The sequence below is a fragment of the Asterias amurensis genome, chromosome 19 (genome assembly GCF_032118995.1).
Source record: "Asterias amurensis chromosome 19, ASM3211899v1".
Taxonomy (NCBI): Eukaryota; Metazoa; Echinodermata; class Asteroidea; order Forcipulatida; family Asteriidae; genus Asterias; species Asterias amurensis.
Genome location: NC_092666.1, coordinates 3,529,966 through 3,554,525, shown reverse-complemented (window position 1 = coordinate 3,554,525; position 24,560 = coordinate 3,529,966). Strand labels below are relative to the sequence as shown.

Genomic DNA, 24,560 nt, shown 5'->3' with positions numbered 1-24,560 from the left:
AAGTGTGGGCCTTCGACAACACTGTTTACCGAAAGGGTCCAATGGCTTTAACCTGTGAAAATTTGCGTTTTGAGATTCAATTCAGTTCAATTCACTGAACATTTATTTCCACAAAGGGTAATCACTTAACAAGAAAAAAAAACAATAGATGTATACAATAAAACTAATACGTGGAGGCATTACCCAGGAAGCCGAAGCTTATAAACGGAATGCCTAATTTTGTTTCAAAAGGCGCTCATGTTTTTGAGATCGCCACAATCTGAGAAGGGTTTTCGATTCAAATTTTGGGGGCATAAATACTGATATCTTTTAACAATCCACACTACTTCGAGGTGAGATGTTGCTCGAAATGCTTTTTAGCTAGCGAAAGCTGTTGTAGGCCTCTTACCAACAGTTTTTAACTGCTTTTAGTTTTAAGAGTGATTACATGTAAACCTTCCCTTTAATATCTAGAATCATTTCAACAGTATAATTTAAACAAGAAGGCTCGTTTTACACGTAATATCAATAGCAATACTATTTCTTCAAAGTTTGTTTTGATGAAAGAAATTATTTCCACCACGAGATTAGAACTGACATTTTTGGATGTGATTAATTATAATTTAATATGTAGGAAAATTATGGCGGAAATTTGACGGCATGTTAAATGACGGCATTTGTGAAATTGCTACACACATGTATAGGCTACATTTGGGCAATTCCACGTCATGGACGTTTGGAGACATTTTTAGAACTTTGTTGGTCAGTTAAACAAACACACCAAGTAGCTTTGATTTGTAGTTTTGTGTTTGATACTAGTTTAAGTGTTCTAGTAAAAAGTCAAATGATAACTGCATGCACAATTAAACAGCCACTGAAGATGAATGGTGAGTAATGAAAAACTCTCTCTCTCTCTCTCTCTACCCACACCATGCCTACCACACCATTAGCATAACTGCTTGCATAGTTAATGAGCCATGCTGCCTTTCGCATCATGCAAAGCTTATTAACATAACTGCATGCATAATTAAACAGCCACTGAAGATGAATGGTGAGTAATGGACAACAGCTCTCTCTCACTCTACAAACACCATACTTACATTTGTACCACACCATCAGCATAACAGCTTGCATAGTCAATGAGCCATGCTGCCTTTAACATCATGCAAAGCTTATTAACATAACTGCATGCATAATTAAACAGCCACTGAAGATGAGTGGTGAATAATGGACAACAGATCTCTCTCACTCTACAAACACCATACCTACATTTGTACCACATCATTAGCATTTCCCTGCTTGCAGAGTTAATGAGCCACGCTGCATCTAACCTCATGCATAGCTTATTAACATAACTGCATGAATATAATTAAACAGCTACTGAAGAGGAATGGTGAGTAATGGACAACAGATCTCTCTCACTCTACAAACACCATACCTACATTTGTACCACACCATCAGCATAACAGCTTGCATAGTTAATGAGCCATGCTGCCTTTAACATCATGCAAAGCTTATTAACATAACTGCATGCATAATTAAACAGCCACTGAAGATGAGTGGTGAATAATGGACAACAGATCTCTCTCACTCTACAAACACCATACCTACATTTGTACCACATCAATTAGCATTTCCCTGCTTGCAGAGTTAATGAGCCACGCTGCATCTAACCTCATGCATAGCTTATTAACATAACTGCATGAATATAATTAAACAGCTACTGAAGAGGAATGGTGAGTAATGGACAACAGATCTCTCTCACTCTACAAACACCATACCTACATTTGTACCACATCATTAGCATTTCCCTGCTTGCATAGTTAATGAGCCACGCTGCATCTAACACCATGCAAAGCTTATTAACATAACTGCATGCATGATTAAACGGCCACTGAAGACGAATTGTGAGTAATGGACAACACGCTCTACCCTCACACTACACAGGGCACAGGAGCAATTATAATACATGGGAGACGAAGCCTAGGGGGAAAATAACCTTAGCATGACGACTCCGCTGGCCGTAATCAGACCAAGCTATTATTCCTTTCATTGGTGCCATCATCGGCCATTTCTCATTTCACAATCTCCATTCTGCCCACTGCAATAGGAAGTGTTTTGTTTGGGCGGTCATAAAAGACAGGTCATAAGCTCTTATTTCCGTCCTTTTTATCAGGATAAAGACGGGGTATTGGGGAGTTTCTTAAAATAAATTGTGCTGCTTAAAATATTTTACTCAATATACTCTAAAATGGTGTACATGTAGGGTACTCCCCATGCACTTGTAAGATAGTAAGCTAGCGCATCTGGTCAACTAGCACGAATGGCGTGCTGATACGTGCACATTTCTGTGGATGCACTTTATTTATTTGGGTTTTATTTTTTCTTCAAGATAAACATCAAGAGAAAACCGCATCTAGATTAAAGAATGTCCAAGACTGCACAGTACGGCTTTATAAACCAAAGATAAACACCTTTTCAAAGACCTTGTTTTAATTCAGCGTGGTTCGGCCAAGCATCAACAAATTGGGGTCTACAAATTGTACAATTCACATTTTTAAAAAATCCTGGGGAGAAGACATGATGTTCAGTTTATAACACACACCAAAGGTCCTTTCAACATGTTCACACAAGCCAGTTTTTAACAAGGGACCTTGACTTATATCACATGATGTCAAAAAGTAGTAGCAAAGTCCAATCGTGGGAAAGGTTTCATTGTTAAATAGTAACCAAGGACCCTTGTTATTTTTAACAGAGATCCAGTTCTCCTCCAAAAAATGGCAACCATGTTAAAAGCATAAATACAAACTATTTGAAAGGATCCCCTCAAAAGGGTTATTTTTCGTTTAAAGGCAGTGGACACTATTGGTAATTACTCAAAATAATTGTTAGAATAAAACCTTATTTGGTAATGAGTAATGGGGAGAGGTTGATAGAAGACAGTGTGAAAAATGGCTCCATCTGATGTGCGAGTTTTCGAGAAAGAAGTGGTTTTTCAAGAATTTGATTTTGAGATCTCAGATTTAGAATTTGATGTCCCGAAATCGAGCATCTGAAAGTGAAAGCACACAACTTTGTGTGACAAGGGTGTTTTTCTTCCATTATTTTTCCTCAACTTCGACAACCAATTGAGTTCAAATTTTCACAGGTTTGTGATTATGTTGAGATACACCAAGTGAGACACACTGGTCTTTGACAATTACCAATAGTGTCCACTGTCTTTAAAATCAGCATTACGATGGAAGTTGCTGGAATGAATGACGTTGACAGAAACCAATCTATAAACCTACATGTAACCTTAAAAGTAAAACAAGCTTCGTAGCTTTGAGCATCAAACTCTCGAGTCTACTATCAAAATAAACGCTGGACAGCAATAATATAATCATCGATGGTTTTGTGTTTCATTTCATCACCAAGTCAATCTTCTGCAGAGTCCTAAATTACCGCGATGGCGTCCCTTGATATTTTCCCAGATACAGTTTACGTAAATTAAGATAAGGACTATAATTCGCTCTAGGCATTGTTCTTCGCAGAGTGGGAGAAAAACATTTCGTTCAGCAAAAATTATCTTTCAAGTCGGGGAAAAAAACAAGTATTTCTAATCATTGGATCATAAAAACCAATCTGGGATTACGGATTCATTTCACTAGCCTGTTGTGATCCCTAGCGGTTTTAACGATAGTTGGCCCTTGGAACATAATTAAACGGACTTGTAGTCAGTACCAGGGCTCCAAAATGATGATGAATATTTTATTTTGATCAACGCTCTTTTCAAAGAATATTTGGTGAAGTTCTTCGCGAGCAATAAAATAGGAAATCAGATAAAATATTGAAGAATGTCATGTCTGTCTCGAGCATGATCTCAAGATCTGGGCCAAAATTTAATGAGCTGTTTCTTAAAGCAGAAATTGTTACTTTACAATTTTAGTGAGATGTAGAATGCTATTTCAGTTGGTAACCTTATTCTTGTGAGCATGCTTAGCTACAGTATTTTTTGTGCTAAGCAGGTTTTATGAACATGGGCCCTCTATTGTTTGATCAGCCTAAGAGGACCATTGTTAGCGTGGTGGTTCTGATGATCGCGATCATGATGAAGCGAAATATAAGGAACAAGGTCTAACGCCAAGCCTACAATGTAGTGCTCCCAAGCATCACTATTGTACATTGTATGTATCATAACTCCCTTAGGCGCAAAACAGTTCTTCAAAATTCCCAGTGGCTATTAAAAGATGACCCCGACAACATATGACAAGTTCTCCTAAGAAGGACAATTATTTTTGTCATGAAAAAAAAGAAGAGAAGAAAAAAAAAGAATGAGTTAGCAACTGAGGCGCCCTAAAAATACATGTACAATGTTAAAAGCCAACTCGGATCAACCGAATGGCACTTCCTTCCTGTGAGGATGAACGATTCCGAGCCGACGCAGCAGAAAAAAAGAAAAAAAAATTACGGGTGTTAAGGTTAAATGAGTCACACATGGGACTGCTACACAGGTCGTCAGCAGATGAGCCTCGATGTACTTCAAGAAAATGACTAGAACCACATTAAAGGCAGTGGACACTATTGGTAATTACTCAAATAATTATTGCCATAAAACCTTACTTGGTAACGAGTAATGGGGAGAGGTTGGTAGTATAAAACATTGTGAGAAACGGCTCCCTCTGAAGTGACGTACATGTAGTTTTCGAGAAAGAACTATTTTTCCATGAATTTGATTTCGAGACCTCAGATTTAGAATTTGAGGTCATGAAATCAAGCATCTGAAACCACACAACTTCATGTGACCAGGGTGTTTTTTCTTTCATTATTATCTCGCAACTTCGACGACCAATTGAGCTCAAGTTTTCACAGGTTTGCTGTTTGATGTTGAGTTACACCAAGTGGGAAGACTGGTCTTTGACAATTACCTCGTAATCCATGTCCACTGTCTAGGGTTTTCATATCTTTTGTAGCAGACCAAGAATAACATGCAGGCCAAGAAGGCCATGTCCAATCTACATTGCCCCTGGTCTTGGCCTTGTTGCCCATTCAAAAGGTTCAAATTGACTTAAAGACAGTGGACACTATTGGTAATTGTCAAAAACTAGTCTTCACAGTTGGTGTATCTCAACATATATGCATAAAGTAATAACCCTGTAAAAATTTGAGCTCAATCGGTCATCGAAGTTGCTAGATATTAATGACAGAAAAAACACCCTTGTCGCACCATGGTCACACGAACTAGTGTGCTTTCAGATACTTGATTTCGAGACCTCAAATTCTAAACTTGAGGTGTTTCGCACGATGTTTTATTCTATCAACCTCTCCCCATTACTCATAATCAAGAAAGGTTTTATGACAATAACTATTTTGAGTAATTACCAATAGTGTCCACTGCCTTTCACGACTTTCCAATGGAAGTGCCCTTTTACAAAATGAAATTGGCTTTGCCCTTTGGCTTTCAAAGATGAAATTCCAGGCCTGTGATGAATCCCTACTCACTGTGAATTGAAGATGTATAATTTATCTTTTAGAAGTTTCAGCTTCAATTGACGGCAAGTTTTTGAAAAAATAAAAACCACAGAGCAATGCTTTTCAGGAGAGCCGAGTATATCGCTTGTACGTGTGCTAAAATAGTTTTTTGTCTCGCTGAGACAAAAATTATTTTGGTGACATTGTTTTACTAATTTTTTAAAAAGCACAGAACCTCAGCAAGTACATGTAAGGGATGCTCTCTACAGTCATTCTCTACACATAAACCGTGTAAGTTTAATGTAATGTAAATTTACTGTGGGCGTGTGTAGTCGTACAAAAAGTACCCAAACCCTTTAAGGAGTATCGAATCCTGAGGAACTGTCGGACATAAATTATGCAAAGGTGTTTTTTTTTTATTGAGGGGGCAGAGCTTGGGTAGGAGTACATGTAATATTTAAAGAGACATCTCTGAATAGGACTTTCTTAGTCGGGACAGCTGTTGATAAGACGTAAAAATATAAAATAAAAATTGTTTCCTGTAACCCGACTTTCCACTAGAAACCTTTAGACTGTGAATATTTTTAATAATTTGGGGGTGAACAACTGACAAATTTACTGTTGACCTGCAGGGGCGCTACCAACTGAGCTGTCTAGCCCTATCTATCTCCCTGTTTTGTCAAATTTTAACATCATCTTCTGACTGGCACCTTGAACAAAGATATTGACAAAATAGTAAGACCAACATCATTAGCTCAGTTGGTAGAGCTTGAACAAATCAAACCGGAGTTCGTTGGTTCAAATCCTGTTCTAGTAATTTCTCAAATGACAAGGGGACATGCAGGCAAGTGGCCTTCGTTGCCTCTGTGAGGTACGTATCAGGGCTTCCACTCGAGAGAACAGATTGGGTCAAAAAACCTTCCAGTAACTTCACAGCTGTCGATTTCACCAAGCTCTTCAAACTTAGGATTAATCTTAGGACTCGGACGGGTTCAGTTCTGCATCCATTGACGTTGGGAAGCATTGAACCCATCCTAAGTTAGGACAGGTTATTCGTCCGAACTCGAGATAGGATTTATCCTAGCGTCTCGTGAAAATCGGCTGCTGGGTTACTAACCACGGTGCAGGACAAACGAAGCAAAACAAAGCAACAACAAATTCAAGACAACTTCCAACACATCATAACACACATCAGGAAACAAGTTACACTACCCAAGTTAACAATCTTTAGCTTTAAAGGATGCTAATCTGATGTTATTATTGCCCATTGTGTCATGTGTTTCCCAAATGTCAAAATCATTTCCGACAACTGTTTGAGGCAGCAGCTGCAATGCTGTGATGAGTTGACTACATGTATCAGTGGGTTTGATTGAAGATAAACTCATTGGAAGAATGAGACATCTACATGAGCGGGCCTGATACTTCACAAAGGCAACGTACAGTAGGCATATGCCTCCATGCCCTTTGATCATTGCCTTGGTGCCCTTGAAATGCTCAGTAGAAATTTACCACTGTCTCATAGGGTGCCCTTTACCAAGATGAAAATGCCTTGGTGCCCTTGCCCTATCAAAAACGAAGCATACAGGTCTGTATGAGCCTCCCTCGGTCAGAACTGAATGCTCAGAATTTGAGTAAGCACAGGCCTTGAGTTTCGTTCTTGAAGGGGCACAGCAAATTTCCTCTGGTAAGGGCACTTCTTTGAGCAGTGAGAAGAAAGCTTGGAGCAAAGGAGTGATCGGAGGACAGAGGGGCATATTGCGGTGGGAAAGGATCGGAGGGCAGACGGCAGTGATCATAGGGCAGAGGGCAATACATAAAAGTTGAAAGGAAAACTTTAAAATATGGACCTGCGAAAAAGGACAGTCTGGTCCAGCTTATATGTAGGTGGGCTCAAAAAGTAAAGGGCAAACCCTGGTAAGGATTTGGTAAAAGGTGTAAAAATTGGGTGTCCAAATTTGCTGCAAAATGTTAAGGCCGAGTGTCCAAATCGTTAACTAGCAATGCATTTAAATTTACATTGTAAACTGGTAAATGAAAAATTAAAAAAATCAGAGGCTCCAAATTACAGGGTGTCCAAAACTCACTGTGACACCCCTTTGGCAAACACTAAGACCGCGTTCCCACTGGATCCCGCAACAAGATGGGTTGCAGGCGTGAAATCGCGGTCGCGTTCCCACTTGAGTATGACCGCGCATTGATCCCCCTTTTGGGGAACGGAAGTGGGTTCAACAGAACACTGTTTTGCTAGCGAATTGCGGGGTCTGATCGCCCTTTGCGTTCCCAGTAGACTTTTGATCGCCCATTAATCCAAGAGGGCGATCAGATCCCGCTTTAATCCTACTCCTGAGGAGGATCAAAATTGCACGGTCGGATCCTGATCGCCCTTGCGTTCCCACTGGAGCCTGTTTCTCGTTGATCGCCCTTTGATCGCCCTTTCGAGGTCTTGATCGCCCTTTTCTCTAATTGGGAGATCAATGCGTGGTCCGGGGTGGGAACGGGGTCTAAGTGTTGAGCTACCTTACCTGTCTGCAGTAGTCCAAGATGTCATTCTTAGAGATGTCACAAGGAGAAGGAACGTCACCGTTCAACCATTCTCCTGTCCTGAGATCTGTGTACTTGTTCAGGAAACCACATCTTAAGGCGACCTGGGGAAGGACGTGTCCTCTGGAAATGTCAAATACGCCAGCAACAGCCTGGAGGAAGCAAAAATAAAAACAATGTTGTGTTATATAGGATTTGAGGCATTGCGTGGTGAGGTATCAATTATATATTTGGTTTGCGGTAACACCATGTGTGTATCTACTTGCCAGGTAGAGTTTGTTCTTAGAGAACTGTCTTGCTTTATTCTACTACCGCGGAGTAGATGTGACGATGACAAGAGCAAGCTAGTCGAAACGTTGAGACCAATTTAAGAACCGACTCCTCGGTAGCACAGTTAATCACGATCCTATAAACTGAAGTAGTAGTCCCAGCCTATTTTCTATACCATCCACCTGGGTAATAGTTAAAAAAAGCAGGGAAGTTCTTTTCAGAACTGAAAAGTTTCCCGAACATCTACTCCGCGGTAGTAAATGTTGTGTAATTGATGTTAGTTTTACTATTTTGTAGCGACTAGTGAAATTTACTACTCGAATAGTTGTGCCTCAAATACTTGCGACTAAGACAATAGTCGCCACTAATTTTTAGTTCCCAAGATGCTGATTCTGTTTGAAAGAGTTGTTGTTGTTGTTGTTGTTTTTGTGGTTGTTTATGTCTTTGAATAGAGCATTTACATTGTTGTTGTTAAAATCTTGAGTTTTTTAAAGCATTTATTTAGCGTTATTGCTGTTGTTTTTGTTTCATGTAAATCATTTAAAGTGTGCTCAAAATTGTTGTCACTGTTTTTCTTGACTTTGTTTTCGTAAAGCAATACATTTTATTTATTTATATTATTTATTTCATACAACATCCACAGCGCAAGCGCCAAAATCGGGTGGATACAAAAATTATATTATTTATTTACAAAAGAATATTATACATGAGCATACAACAAACACCATAAAATGAACGGAAAAAACAGTGGCTCAATCCAGCAGAGCAAGTCTGATAGATAATTTAAAACTTAGTGTTATTTGGTTTTTGTTTTATTTTGTAAAGCATCTTACACTATTAATGATGTTGTTGTCTGCAATTTTGTGAAGTATTTTGTCAGTGTTATGTTGTTATTGTTGTTGTTCAAGAAAATGGCACAGCTCATTGAGCTAATTACTTTTTGGAGATTACCCATTTTGTTTGCGTATTGATTACATTGATAATGCTGACAGATTGTGCTAGCAAGCTCCCAAGTACACGCATGCGCAGTCATTTAATTCTCCCCGCACAGGGATTACAATAATTCCACCGAACATAGATTCGCGTAGGTCCCTGACTCATCTTGAAGACCACAATTAAGTTTTATGCATTGCTAAGGCAATCCCTGAGAGGATCCCAGCTCATTACAGTATGGTCCCGGACTCCTATCAAAGGCCCATCTCATCACGCTCTAAGCATTCTCTCAATGCTTCTATTAAATTAGATTACACCGATTCGAGCTTTTATAATAAGATTTGCATTCAGTTATACTGCATCAGCATACATGCAGACACTTATACCATCAGGCATGTGCAAAGTGTGTAGTCGACCGCTCTTACAATCCGCACTGCATAACTCGGAGCAGTCTTTTCATTATACACCTCAACAATCCGACAGCTTACACAAAACAATCATCCCAGATCAAAAACAGGGCCATCTCTTTCTGTAAACATCGGGTCTTGAACTTCGCTCTTCTCATGAAGGGGCATCAGTTCAGGGCTGGAATTTTAACTTAGAAAGGGCGAGGCCATTTTCATTATGCGTTTAAGGGGCACTTCCATTGTAAAATCTTACAGAGTCAATGGGAAATATTTTTATTTATTTGTTATTTTTTATTGGTGCAACAAAATAACCAGCAGCATAAGCTGAAAGGGACTCTAAATAAGTCTTTAAAAAACGCTCGAAAAAAAATTACACTTTATTTGAAGGGGCACCTACATTAGCCCAAGACCAGGGGCAACGAAGGCTACGGCCTCTGCGACCTGTCTCTTATTCCAGGCCTGACAGTTTCCCTCTGGGCACTTCTTAGGGTACTTCCATGAGGAAAATATCAATTTGTAACATAGAAGTTTGCAAAGGGCACCACAGCATTCAAGGAAATTTTGAAGGAAGTCGTTTCATAGTGCACAACCAGACCATGCAGACGAGGCAAAATTCCATGGCTTTGCTTACCAGAATCTGTGCTTACCGAAGCAGGGAATTCTGCGCTTACACGTCAAGCGTGGGTTAGCAAGGAATTTTTGCACAAGAAAGTGCGCTTACGTACACCACTTTACTACACGTACATGTAGGCATTCTGCAGTTACAAAGCTTGCGCAGAAAGTCCTTTCAAAGAAAATTCTTTCGAAGAAAATCCCTTTTTTTTTTTTCTCCTCTGCACCTCTTCCATAATATAATCCATAATATAATATTTGCCATGACGCGAGTGTGAGTCTTCACAAGTAAATTACATTATGAAATACGACACCACATAACCTTGAAACCTATATCACACAACACTTCATCCCTCTCTTAAAGGAAGGCCTGGTGTACCTTTGGTACCATCGCAGATGTTGATTGTTATGACATTCTGAGAAACAACTCCCTTCACACTGATGTGGTTTTAAAGAGAGGGATTCAACAAATATTTCATCTCAGACTCCAAATTTTATTACGAATTATTCTTCATGTGGACATTATCACTCACAGTTTTTGATGGTAGGGCCTAATATAAAAAAAATCTACCCCTTTTTGTAATGAAATTTTCTCATAGTTTTATTGCATTTTCAGTTAACCACACGGATCAAATCAATTAAATGTGGTACAAATATGGTACAAATTGAGACATTTATTGTGAATCGCTTCACAGTATTCGTCTCAATTGTTATTATTTTTAATAATGCTTTGCAGGCCTTGAACTTTGTTCTCGAAGGGGCACAAAAATTTTCCTCTAGTACAGGCACTTTTATGAGGAAAATTAAAATCAGTACATTGCAAAGGGCACCACAGCAAAAGCACTAAGCAGTTGCTGTGCGTGCCATGGGTTAATTCAAGGCCTGCCTTGCATTTTAGGGCAACATCTTCATTCTCCTCACATGTCTTTAAGACAAGTGTCGTCCTTCCTCGCCGGCCATTGAAGATGAAAAACCCAACAGGACTCCTCATCCTGTTCGTGGTCGTCGTGCAGCGGCTGCCTTGACTAAGCCTGAGTCATCCCTATTACCGTGGTGACGGTGCATGGTGAGAGGGGAGAATGAGACAGAGTTTCATCATCGATGACGGACGACCACCGTCTGAATTGATAAACAGGTTACTATGGCATCGCATCTTCCTCTAGCCGTCCTGCTCAACATGTAGATTACTGAGCATTCTCACAGAGATCCAATAGGAAATATTCATCCGACTCTGGATTTGTTAATGTCACAGTGTACTTTAAAGACACTGTACACTATTGGTAATTGTCAAAGACCACTCTTCTCACTTGGTGTATCTCAACATGCATTAAATAACAAACCTGTGAAAATTTGAGCTCAATTGTTCGTCGAAGTTGCGAGAAAACTATGAAAGAAAAAACAGCCTTGTAACACGAAGTTGTGTGCTTTCAGATGCTTGATTTGGAGATCTCAAATTCTAAATCTGAGGTCGCCGAAAATCCGGTGCAGGAATAATAATCATGCAGGAATAATAATCTTGAAATTATTTTCCCCAAAAAATAGAAGGCCCCCTATGGGATAAACTTCATTGAATAGAATTGACTGTACCATATTGCACACCTTGGGAGATTTCTAGTGAGTCTGCGTTATTTAAATAGAGCACCCGAGGCCCATGCAATGCAAATGAATGCATGTTTCTGCCCAACCGTGGCTAATGCGACACGACATGTGCAGTGCAGCAGACAAAGATGGAGGCAGCAAAGGTTAAAGGTCAGCCGCAATCACAGCCCAAGTTACCCGCAGGATATGCAAGCCCGGCATCTTAATGTCAGCCATGAATTTATGCAGAGTTTGCTCACCAAATAAGACAGGTTCGTTTTAAAAGGCAAAGTATACATTTGGTTTTTGAACTCTTTCAGTGTTTTTAATTGATGACAAATTCCTGAATTTTAAATGACATTGACGATTTCGGTGAAAAGGCAATCAAACATTCTCCAGGAGCCACCAAGCAAGCCAAATCCAAATCAACAAAATGCGTTTAATTTTGGTTTGCAAACCTTGAGACGTAAAATTTATTTTAATCTCCTACACTGACCATGGCGTCAGTTTCTTGGTTGTGACTCACGAACCTCAAAAAACAACACGGAATGGAACAAAGCAGTAATACCGTGTTCTTATCTCACTAGTCCTGGTCACAAAACACCCTTCAGTAAAATTGTGACCTCTTTGAAGGCAAAGTTTGCCTGGCAAACAATTTTTTTTTAGTAAGAGAAAGGGGCACCATACATGTGTGCCAATTTGCCTGCCGGGCTGCATACATGTACATGTTCTACATACATGTACTAAGGGAGGCCAGCATACTTTGCTTATGAAAGGGCAAGGGCACCAACGCATTTTCTCCTTGGGCAAAGGGCATCCTGTTAGGAAATTTTCAAGTTTCTAATAAAGCATTTCAAGGACACCAAGGCAATGAACAGGGGGCATGGAGGCAAACACCTTTGTTGATGTACATGTACATGTATTAGGCATGCTAAGTAGTTGAGATGGTTACCGAACTACTACTGACTAGATAAACACGAGTAATAAAATTAATATAATGCACTTTGATAGGCCTACATGTACTGTACTTCTAAGCGAATTATAGTACTTCATTAACCACGTTTACCACAAGGGAAAAACTATTAAGGGGCATGAAGGCAAGACAAGGGCAACAGGGGCCTGCATTGACTAATTCAGAGGCATGGAGTCGATAGACCGATCCAGTAGGCTCCGCCCACGACGCACGTGTGAGCAAAAACACGTGGGGCTCTCCAATGCCTTTCTGCACAACTCTGTCGCGCGCACCAAGCATACACGCACGCATCTTAGTGTTGCACCCTCCTTGCGTTGTGATTGGTCAATTTGCAATGGGGCGGAGCTTAATGGATCGGTCTATTGCCTCTGTGTCATCTGTGAAGCATCAGGCCTGAAGTATGCACATGAATTATGATTCTACAATCTTCACAAGACCATTCTTAGTTTTTTTCTAGAGATCGTGTTGCGAAGATCTTTGTAGGACAGCCTCTCAACATGCATTACATACCAACAAGGAAAACAAATTATCCAACAATTCGAGCCAAATTCCGACGGCGCTAAACCATCTGAACAGGCCTCGAGACAGTCTGTGAAATATTTTGCACTATTGATGAATGCAAACATACAATGATTAAAGGAAAAGTATCACAGTACATTACACCACTGCTAATAATACACATTGTTAGCTAGCATACGTATTTGAAGGTGCTATAAAAACAAGTGCACATCACCCTTGAACATGTTAAAGGAACACGTTGCCTTGAATCGGACGAGTTGGTATTTGAAAACATTTAAAACCGTTTGTTATGAAATGCACTACGTGTGTATGTATGGTTTGAAAAATATTTTACAAGTAGAATATGATCCTCAAAAGTATCAAACGAAATTTCACGGTTTTCCTTTTACGTCACAAACTAACACTGTCGGCCATTTTCTGGAGTCAAAATTTTGCTCCACAAAATGGCCGACCGAGTTTCTTCACGACGTAAGAGGAAAACTGTGCAATTTCGAGGCATGTTTATGTGGATCGTTATTCTACTTCTTAATTATCTATCTAACCATTTGCATTTGATAACAAACAGCTTCAAACGCTTTTCACAGACCAACTCGACCGATCCAAGGCAACTTGTTCCTTTAATCCCGTCCCATTTTTGTAATATGAGTTACGCCCGGTTCATACTTCCTGGGATTCCAAACAAATTTTGACGTCACAAATTTGCAACAAATAATTCGCATCAGATGAAATGTGCTCAACTCCTGCGAATTATTCGCTGCGAAAACAGCAATGTGACGTTGACAATTGTATCGCACTCACAGGAAGTAACTGTACATGAATGAACCATGCATTGCTTTCTCTTTGCAGAGAAAGATGTTTTAAAAGCAACATTTTTCTGCTTAAAGATGCTATGTCAGACTTTTGGCCCGAAACATTAAAAAAAAGATTTTCTGGAGTGAATGGTATTTCAAAGAGTATCACACGCTTTAACGGAAAAAAAAATTAACTTTTACTTTTTATGGTCAGGAACAATGACAAAAATTTAAAACGTTTCTTATAAAACACATAAGAATTGGTCACGTGATATATTGTCGGGATCCCAACACAAACTAATTTTGAGCACTTTATTTCACTGCTACTAATAATTGGCGGACTTTTTCGAGCAATGGCTCAAATGAAAGCTTGTACATTTCTCGACCCCCATCAAATTACCTATTGAATTTTAAATCAAAATTTTTGGGTCAAATCGGCCGAAAATCTGACATAGCATCTTTGAAAGCAGCTCTATGAAATTGGGTCCTGATGTAACAATTTCTACACTTCTCTAAGCCCCACGAATATGTGGCTGTTCGATTGTGCAGAAGACCAGAGGAAAGGACAACACCAAGGCAGCAAGGTGGTGTTTGTCGCGTTAGTGCCGCCCTAACGCCCAATGCAAGGCCATCTGTAGGATCCATCACGCCTAGCTGCCTCATCCTGCTCAAGGCAGAGATGAGACCTGATATTTGTATAACACCCAACTCATCAAAAGCCCCTACGAGAGATCATGCAGACTTCATATTACTGTGCGCAATGTGTGGCGGATTCATGCATTAATGATCTAGAAAATAGAAATACATGTAGCATGTAGAAAATAGAAATACATTTATGGGTGTCTATGTTTTTACTGTACATGTATGTGAGCATTTGAATTACCCTTTTTGGGATCTAATCAAGATTATTGTATTGTATTGTGGCTTGCAAACGGCTTACCAACTAACAGGACTTAAGCCATTTTGAGATATGGTGGACACTATGTCAATACTATGACACTGTTGGGTTCTGGGTAAATTTTGTATACACCCAAACCAAACAGTGCACTCCTAGTGTGTATTGGGTTTGGGTATTGTATAAAAGCAAAAGAATATTTAATGGCCCAACATTTCGTCCCAAGCAGAGTAAGGCTAAAAAAGGAAAGGAAAAAACCCAATTATAATTAGACAGACTCTGCTAGGGTTGAAATGTCAAGGGCCATTAACTATTTTTTTTTTGCATTAATAATCTTATTGTTAAATTTCAGATGAGATCCATAAAAGTACACCCCTTAGAAATGAGAGAATTTTAAATCATACCATTTTACAAAATCATAAAAAATGCCTTGTTGTTTCCGATATTGGTTCTGGTCAACTGTAAAAACCCAGTCCAACAAAGATTCTGAGCTTTAAGTCTTGTGGTCTTATGGATTTCCTGCCCCCCCCCCAATTTTTTTCCTGATACAAGTAGTCTACACATTACTGCAAGACTTCAATGCATCATCAGGCCTGATACTTCATGGAGGCAAGGAAGGCGATTGCCCTCTAGTCATGGCCTTGGTGCCCTTGAAATGCTCCAGTAGAAATTTACAATTTTCCTCAAAAGGTGCCCTTTACCAAGGAGAAAATGCCTTTGTGCCCTTGCCCTTTCAAAAATGAAGCATACAGGCCTGGTTTACTGCATGACTTCAATGCATCATGCATAACCTTCGACCTCTACAGGACAAAAACAAGCCCTCTGGCCATCTACCATACAACAATACACACACAAGTACCGCGCATCACCGTGACGGTAGTAACGTTTTATAGTTCCGCGCCTGTGCACACATTCACCGCTGTCAAAGCACGAAAATGTGATTAAAAAAAAGCACCGAGGTAATTTCCAAGCCTGCCACACACTCAGACCAGGATAGTTACTCCTTTACTGATGTGAGGCCAGACCTGATACACGGAGACAACGAAGGCGATTGCCTCCATGCCTCCTGGCCTTGCTGCCCTTGAAATGCTCTGGGCCTAATTTCATAGAGCTGCTAAGCACACAAATTTGCTAAGCATGAAATTTCTTCCTTGATAAAAACAGGATAACCAGCCAAATTTCCACCCGATTTTCAGGATATAAGCAAACAACAGCTGCATACCAGTAACAAGCAATATGCAACAAATGGTAATTTGACAGTCGATAATCCTGTTTTTATGAAGGAAGAAATTTTATGCTAAGCAAATTTTGGTGCTTAGCAGCTCTATGAAATTGGGCCCTGATCAGTAGAATGTACAATGTCCTCATATGGTGCCTTTCACCAAGGAGAAAATGCCTTGGTGCCCCTGTCCTTTCAAAAACGAAGCATACAGGCCTTTGAGGCTACTTAAAGACACTGAAAACTTTTGTTAAATTGTCGAAGATAAGTATTCTCACTTTGTGTATTACTATAAAATAAACTGTCAAATTTGGACTCAATTGGTCATTGAAGTTGCAAATTAGAACAACAGAAAAAACACCTTGTTTTTGAGTGAGAAATAACCTTGTTCTCAAAAGGAACTAACATTCTATTCTACTGCTGCGGAGTATCAGTAACTTCTCAGTTCTGCAAAGCTGTTGTGCTTATACCTGAGCGGGGATATAGGAAATCAGCCGGGACTACTATTTTTGCTTAGTGTATCAAGGGGACTTCTTGTTATTAATGCCACTGTCGAGTGAGTTCTTAATTGGTCTCAACATTTCGACTAGCCTGCTCTTGTCGTCGTCAGGAGACAAAGCACTTTAAATCAAGAAAAGTTAGAGGAAAACAGCATGACAATGCAGAACTAGTCCATTGCTGCGCGGTCATAAATTACAGGTTTTTTAAAAATGAAATTATCCGAGTGCAAACTGCTTATAAAACGATCAAAAGGACAGCCTGCTTTAATGCAGAAATATTTTAATGGCCTTACGTTCGCAGAGCACAATCTTTCTCAAAATTACAAAAAAAATATCTCATAGTACCTCGATAGAGCTTCTATGGCAACACATTAGTTGAAATTCAATAACGTGAATTCGAGTATGGCCATGGTTCGTCAGACATTTCAAGGGGGGTAGTGGATGCATGCACTTTAAACCTACATTGCGTACGTGCGAGTCTTTTTGGTGGAATGACATGCACCTCTTATGACACTGTACAAGGTTCCTGGCTGTCTAAAAATACAAGCAGATTTTTTTTACGATCAATAAAAAACCCACTCTGATCTGCATTAAATTTCATGGTTTTTTGTTTATTCTCAAACTGAGTGCTTGGGTTGCTTGAGCAGGTTTTCATCTTTGTGAGAGAGCTTTTAAGACATTCTAGGTTTAGAATGGACATTGTAGGCGCAGACCTGTATGCTTCTTTTGTGAGGGCACCAAGGCGTTTTTTCCCCCAAGGGCACCCTACAGGCCTGATACTTCACGGAGGCAACGAAGGCAATTGCCTTCGTTGCCCCAGGTCATTGCCTTGGTGCCCTTGAAATGCTACAGAACAAATTTACAATTTCCTCATAGGGTGCCCTTTGCTAAGGAGAAAATACCTTGGTTCCCTTGCCTTTTCAAAAACGAAGCATACTTACCTAACCCTATATAAGGAAATTGTAAATTTCTACTGGGAGCATTTCAAGGGCAGCAAGGCAATGACCAGAGCACATAAAGACAAACGCCTTTGTTGCCTCTGTGAATTATCAGACAAGTAGGCGACCCATTATAAAAATTGTTCAGGGTTCTTAAAAGCACAACCCTGCATCAGGCAGTACATGGTATTTGGGGTTTCAACATGAGATTAACTTCACCAAAATACCGAAGATCACACCATTTGAAATGCCACAGACTGCTTATAAATCTCTTGTAAGTTCGGCCATTTAAGCCAAAAACCTATTTTTGATTGTGTTTTTAGTTCTGTCAACAGAATTATTTAATATAATAAACAAGCAATGTGACAACAATTTACAATATCTGACAAGAAAGATATGTAGGCCTATATCAGAAATAAGATTTAATTCTATTAATTTCTGGCCTATAATATTAATTTAACAAATCTTACAAGAGCTCTTCTGCCTCGAAATACAATTCTCAACCTTTAGGCGTTGGCAATTTTTTCCCCACTCGAACATTATTTTCCCGACAATCTGGAGATGGAGAAGGATTCTGAAATATTAAACAGGCTGAGTCTTCTCTGATTCACGATTCACCAACCACTGACTAACCACTTCAGCATATTGAATTCTCTGAAAGGAATGGGGGGGGGGGGGTATCTCATGAAATGTCGTCTTGTCTGGAACGACTGCCTCTCCTTTACATCTTCATCGTCTTCAAGACAGATCGAGTCTTCAGATTAAAGGCACTGGACACATTGTTAAAGACTCACTTGGTGTATCTCAACATAAAATAACAAGCCTGTGAAAATTTGAACTCATGACTTAAATTTTTGAATCTGAGATCGGAAAGCACACAAGGGTGTTTTTTCTTTCATTATTCTCTCGCATACTAGATGACCAACTGTGTTCACAGATTTGTTGTTTTATTCATGTTGGGATATTGATAATGCTGGTCTTTTATATTACTACGCATCAATTGCCTTCAAATACAGGCAATAACGCTCCATACAGGAAACCGTTGCTTCAACAAATATTAATCATTATTGTTAAAGCTTAGATAATTTCCAGTGAAGGTCTTTTTACATTAGATGGATTTCCAAGGGATTTTGCGGGAAAACTGTCAAAATCGTAAAAATATGCTTCTTACAAGAGCCTTCGCATCAATAGGCCTACATTGCTTTAGTTTGATAATTTGCAATTCATTACAATACTTCTGCTGCATTCAGCCTTGATAGAGCAAACAAAATGTCATGTGACTACAATCAACAGTATCAATTGTCATGGCAACCATTGGGACCAGTTCCGAGAGCATTAAGAAAATTACTGTGCCTGGTTTAAATTAGCAGGATCATTAGCTATTGATAACAGTCATGAATTCTTCTCAATCATTTAATAAAATTTGACAATACAAATTCCCCTACAAGTTTGTATTGTGCCCCTTTCAGTATGACTTACTTGCATTGTGCACTAATTGCTTTTCATTAAATTGGTAAGAAGCCACTTAATTAATTTATTTCAAGTTTTTTGTCTAATTGAAAATTCTAATGAATTAAACTAAAATAATAAATGGTTAGCCACATCCAATCTACAATATGGCTAGCGTTTAAACTGTGTGGAAAGTTTCCAACATGATATGTATTTTAAACACATTGAGTACACTGTCAGTGCTGATATCCAGTGCAATAAGCAATGCTCTATTTTCTACCCCTAAACCGGAGTAAACATAACGACGAGAAAAATAAGCCCCACAACAATTCATCCACAGAAAACGATAACACACTTTGCTTACATAGCACATTACGGAAAGCCCAATGCGCTTTATGTTATTATTATATTCCGCATAATAATATCAATCTATCAAATCGAATATGATGACCTCCCTACGATTGTCCATGTGACCCTGGTTGGTGCGCAGTCATAGCACATACTGAACGAGCTTTAGAAAGGAACAACAATGATCCCACTGTTTGCTTGAACACTTTCTGAGTCTGTATAGCGTCCACCATGGACACACTTTAAGCATTACAATACGAGTGTGGTCTCCATTGTTGCCTTGTGTGCTAACAGGTGGGCTTTGTGGGGCTGGCATGGATTGGAGATTATTTGGGATCTCAGCTGGGATATTGGGTACAAGGGGATTAAGAATGTGGCTTGGTTTCTAGAAGAGATGATCTTGATTGATCTTGTAGGGGGATTACATGAAGGACCAGTTTGATAAACATGAGGTTAATGAGATTGTAAACATGGGTAAGAGTGGATGCAGCGGGAACATGTTCCAGAAAATTACCATAGTCAGATCTGGAAAGGTTTGCGGGAATGACCATCTATAAATGAATTGGGGGTCGTTCTGAAAAGAACAGTTGGTTTTAACTCTACGTTTCGATCAGTATGCTCTGATCGTCTTCTGAAGAAAAAGATCAGAGCATACTGATCGAAACGTAGAGTTTAAACCAACGTTTTTTATTCAGAACGACCCCAACTCATTTAGAGATAGTTGTTTCACAGTCTTACCGCAAACCTTTCCATATTGTATTTCCACCATGCAAAGTTTCAAATCCTACTCATAGTCAGGTCAGAAGTCAAGTTTGCGCAGAGGTGTCTTGCCTCACCACCCGGTTTCAGTCGCTATAAACATCTGACTTTGTGGCTTTTCCCTAGAACATTTCTATGGGGTTTTACTCCCACTTCTAAAACTGAAATTTCTTCATTGTCTTCTCACCTTGTCTAGATGCTGACAGGCTTTGACAAGAATTATCTCAGATTGAACAATATTGGCCAAGAAAAACTACAAACTGACCAATGTGCGTTACAACTGTCAAGAAAGATGAATGTGGTGGGTTGTGGTTAAATGTGGGAGTGTTCTTTATAGATTATTATAAGCATTTACAAGCCTTGCCATTGGGCACATTTTTAAAATGTCAAAGAACCAAATCTTTCCATTTCAATTACATTCAGAAATTCCTATACAATTCCTTTAGTATTAAACACTCAATAGAAAGTTGGTTTTGGTTAAACCATGTACGAAGCTCACAGCTTGGTGTTTTAGATAACTAACGGCTGTTGATGTTCAAAAATTAACTCCAAAGATTTTAAATTTAAAGAAAATATTGCCTCCGCTCAACCATTGATACTTCAGAAGTACTGAAGCGCTTTAAGTCCAAAACAAAAGCCAGGTTATAAAATGTGTAGAGAATTTGGCAGCAAAAATGGAGCAAAATTACTTTCACAGGATTATTTTTTTAAAGTTCAATTGCAATATATGCCTGTAGGTTAAGGCTCAGACATGTTAGAGAAACAGGTTAAGTAAGCCTGCGAGCATTTGTATAGAAACATGAAAGATTTACCCCAAAAGGATCACACCTAACTTTTACAACTTGTGTTTACGCACCCAGCAGTTGCAGTCATGGACTTGATTTGTGGTATTTTGCAATGTCTGATGAACTGTCAAATGCTGTTTACACATGACAAGTAAGCATGTGGTTTAGGAAATACTGGTTTTTTTTTTTCTAGTTTCTGAATACCCTTTCATCGAGATTTCCGGTCCACTGTTTTCGGTTTATTTTCAATAGAATGGATTAGTGGGGTTGTTGCTCTGTAATAACTCAACAACAACACGCAGAGTACAATTTCATGGTTTATGAAAATAAACTTGAAGGAAATGCACTGTGCACTAGTTTCTAAGTCCCTTATTGGCAGATAGAAAAGTAGCCAAACAAGTAAAAAATTATTAAAAGAATTATCGCATTTCAACAATTTTGTTTTCAACGATACAGAATATCTCCGAAAGTTAATTTTCTTTCATTTTAAGAAAACAAGGAGGGATTTAAAACTGCTCTCCTTAAATTCTTGAGGAGAGCACAAGGTTTCTCTGAATAACTTTTTGCACAAAACGTAAAGAGGAATTGAAAGTCCACAAGCCTGATAATTCTGACAATAACTTTGAATTTTATCAACCACAAACAATAACCTTTTCAGCCAAATTATTGAAAGATTTGTTCAATGAGTAGGCCTTTACCATTAACAAAATATGAATTTAACAAGCATGAAAATGTTTACTTCTCACTTTTTTGTCTGTTATAAGTTTCTAAAAAATTAAACGACTATCGCAAGGGTTATCAAGTTTATTTTTAGCAGTTGAAATCTCAGGGACTCAGGCCCCCTTATGACCACATTACTTCACTCAATACACAGTATTTTGGCAAAATTGCAACATCCTGAACTAATTCAACAGGGACAAATCTTTCATCGGGAGATTTTGACACTTGTGTCAGTTTTGATTCACATGGAATGTGGACAAGCCTCATAATCGTGCTTTTAAAGGCTTACGCCATTCAGAATATTATCAATATTTCACAGTGCAAATTTACATTTTTTAATTAATTTCACCCACACACCTGGCACCCACCACAAACACAAGTTTTGAAATATTGACTGACTAATTAAATATCCCGCTAAGAACACAACTTTGACTGTCAAAATGAAGCAGATATTTTTATATCAATGCTCTAATTGCTCTCCCATAATGGCGATACTCAAAACCCTACATCCTCTCGACAGTCACATAATGGACCTCTGTGTCGTCGACCATTGGGAGGATGGAGGGTTAGGTCTATAGTATTGCAACCTATTTCTTGCAACAGCCAATAAAGTTGACAGTTTCTTATAAATAAAAAACACATAATATGCAAATAGCATGACCTAACCTAATCCAGCAGCCACAAACAGGTACTGGCTTAATCCAATACTATGAAAGACATTATTTACACAAAATTGTTAATTCTGTTGGAAAATAATATTTTGAATATAAAATTATTATAATGCAAAAATTTACTGTCACCCAGAATGTTTTGGACAACACCATGATCACACAATGCAAAGTGACAGTCACATACAGCGTCTTTGTTCAAAATGTAATGTAAAAATCCTCTAATTTTATAATAAAAATTGTAATGCATTTCTTAATATTTCTGTTGTAACTGGGCGGCTGGCCCATTCTGTTCAGTGGACTGTCTTTGTTGTTTATTGTTAACGTTTGTTTTGTTTTCTTCTTTTCATCAATTTCGTTACAACCTAAATGGAAAACATTTCTCTATTTATTATTTTGATGCCGACTCTGTTAACCATGGACCCATTAGGCATAGATCATGGAGGTGGAGCAAGGAAGGTGTGTAAGGCGCGTCGATCTCCCGACCTATAATGAATGGATTCTTACGAAATCTGAACATCACACAAAATGTCTTGTTTTTTACCGAGGTGTGTCCCGCTGACGACAGAACAAAAATGAAAAACACAACAAATTTGTCGACTTTATAAGCCTGTTTACTTAGTGTTATTTTCGAGACATATCACACCACATTATTCATTGCATTATGTTACAAAGGAGAAATACAAATAAAACTTGACTGACACACAATTTTGTTGTCAAAATGAGGATTTTTGACAGACGACAAGCGAACAACACACGATTTTCAACAGAGCAGCACAACACAGAAAAACATTCGCTACAAATTATCAGAATAAATCGAAATAATTACCTCCACGTATGCTGCTATCGATACAGAACACACTGCTGTTAAACAGATCAACACTAGGCACAAATTTCTCGCCATTGTTGAGTGAAAAACCGGCCAAAATGGCGTTTTTCAGATGATCTTTCTGCTAACTCCACGTATCGTGTGTGCACAATCTTCGGGTGTGTTGTGCTTATAATAAAGAACGCATGCGTACTCTTGCTTTGTGTGGTGCAGAATGATAATGACACAAGAATCGAATACTATGTGTTAATCTTTCAGTGTCGACAAGTAATAGTTTTGGGTTTGTGGTATCGAAAAATAATGGGTCCTTTTGGGTGGGCGTGGTTGGTGTGTGGGGAGGGGTGGCATTATTCGTGTTTATTGCGTAAACTAGTTGATTGCAAATAAAACGATTATGGACGAATTTGTTTATGTGGCATCCCTTAGATCTCCTTTAGTACTTGTCTTTTGAACATGAACAGGCACAAAGTTGTTAAATTTGAGAACAAAAACACTGTCTTTTCTTTTGGAAACAAGAGTTAAAACCAACAAAAAGACCTAGGCTTACATCCCTTAACAAAAACCTAACGCTATTTCAAGGGCAACGTTATTCTACGTGTTGCTAGCGACTATAAACCATCACACTTCAATCGGCGAAAATGTGAGCTCCCAAAACTGTTTAAAAAAGACCATGAAACTGTTTCCCGATAAGAAAAAGAGCTGTTTCAAAAAAGATTATCATCATCTCTGACCAGCGATTTGTCTTTGAACTTTTTTTTAGTTACCTGTCAGACATTTTATTTTGTAAAATATTCGGTAAGAGAAATATGTTTTAAAAGTAGATTATTATAATCCACACATCTCGAAAGTGCACGGTTAGTTTCAAATTCTTTTCATAGACCAACTCGCCGATCCAGAAGGCAACATGTCCCTTTAATTTTTTTTTTTTTATACACGAAGTTCAATCTGTCTATCTCTTTCGTTACTGATTTGAATACCACATGGGGAACAAGACCCGGTCCAGTAGAGAGTTGATTTAACCAATAGGAAATGCTATATTGGTATATAATCCAATTGGCAAGCCGTGCTGAGAGAAACTTCCGCTGCTCACCTGGGAGTCAAAGCTGTCAGTATAGACTTACAATCAAGTCGTTTTCTTGCTGGAATTTGATACAGCTTTCCGAGACGAATACAGCGGTAACAAAAAACGACTTGATTTAAAGTATGTGGAAGCTATATCCGATATCATTTGTAAAATCATGCTGTCAGTCATACTTTCAAGAGCAGACGTAAAATCAAGTCGTTTTTATGATAGGGCCTATCGTCAATTGCCTTATAGGGTCTATATTAATTGCCGCCTGAGATAACGGTTAATACTAACGACTTGATCTAAAGTCTATTTCCGACGATCATCAGT

At 38.8% G+C, this 24,560-nt stretch overlaps 1 protein-coding gene across 1 annotated transcript in view; it reads right to left on the bottom strand.

Moving 5' to 3' along the window:
- LOC139951299 (amyloid-beta precursor-like protein) overlaps positions 1–23,365 on the bottom strand; it is a 50,940-nt gene extending 27,575 nt beyond the window's left edge. The window contains exons 1-2 of the mRNA XM_071950123.1: positions 23,165–23,365; positions 7,953–8,123 (exon numbers count right to left, since the gene is read on the bottom strand). Of these exons, the coding sequence (XP_071806224.1) occupies positions 7,953–8,123; positions 23,165–23,239 (246 nt within the window). The 5' untranslated portion in view covers positions 23,240–23,365. The remainder of the gene's footprint in view (positions 1–7,952; positions 8,124–23,164) is intronic.
- Positions 23,366–24,560: the final 1,195 nt, after the last annotated feature.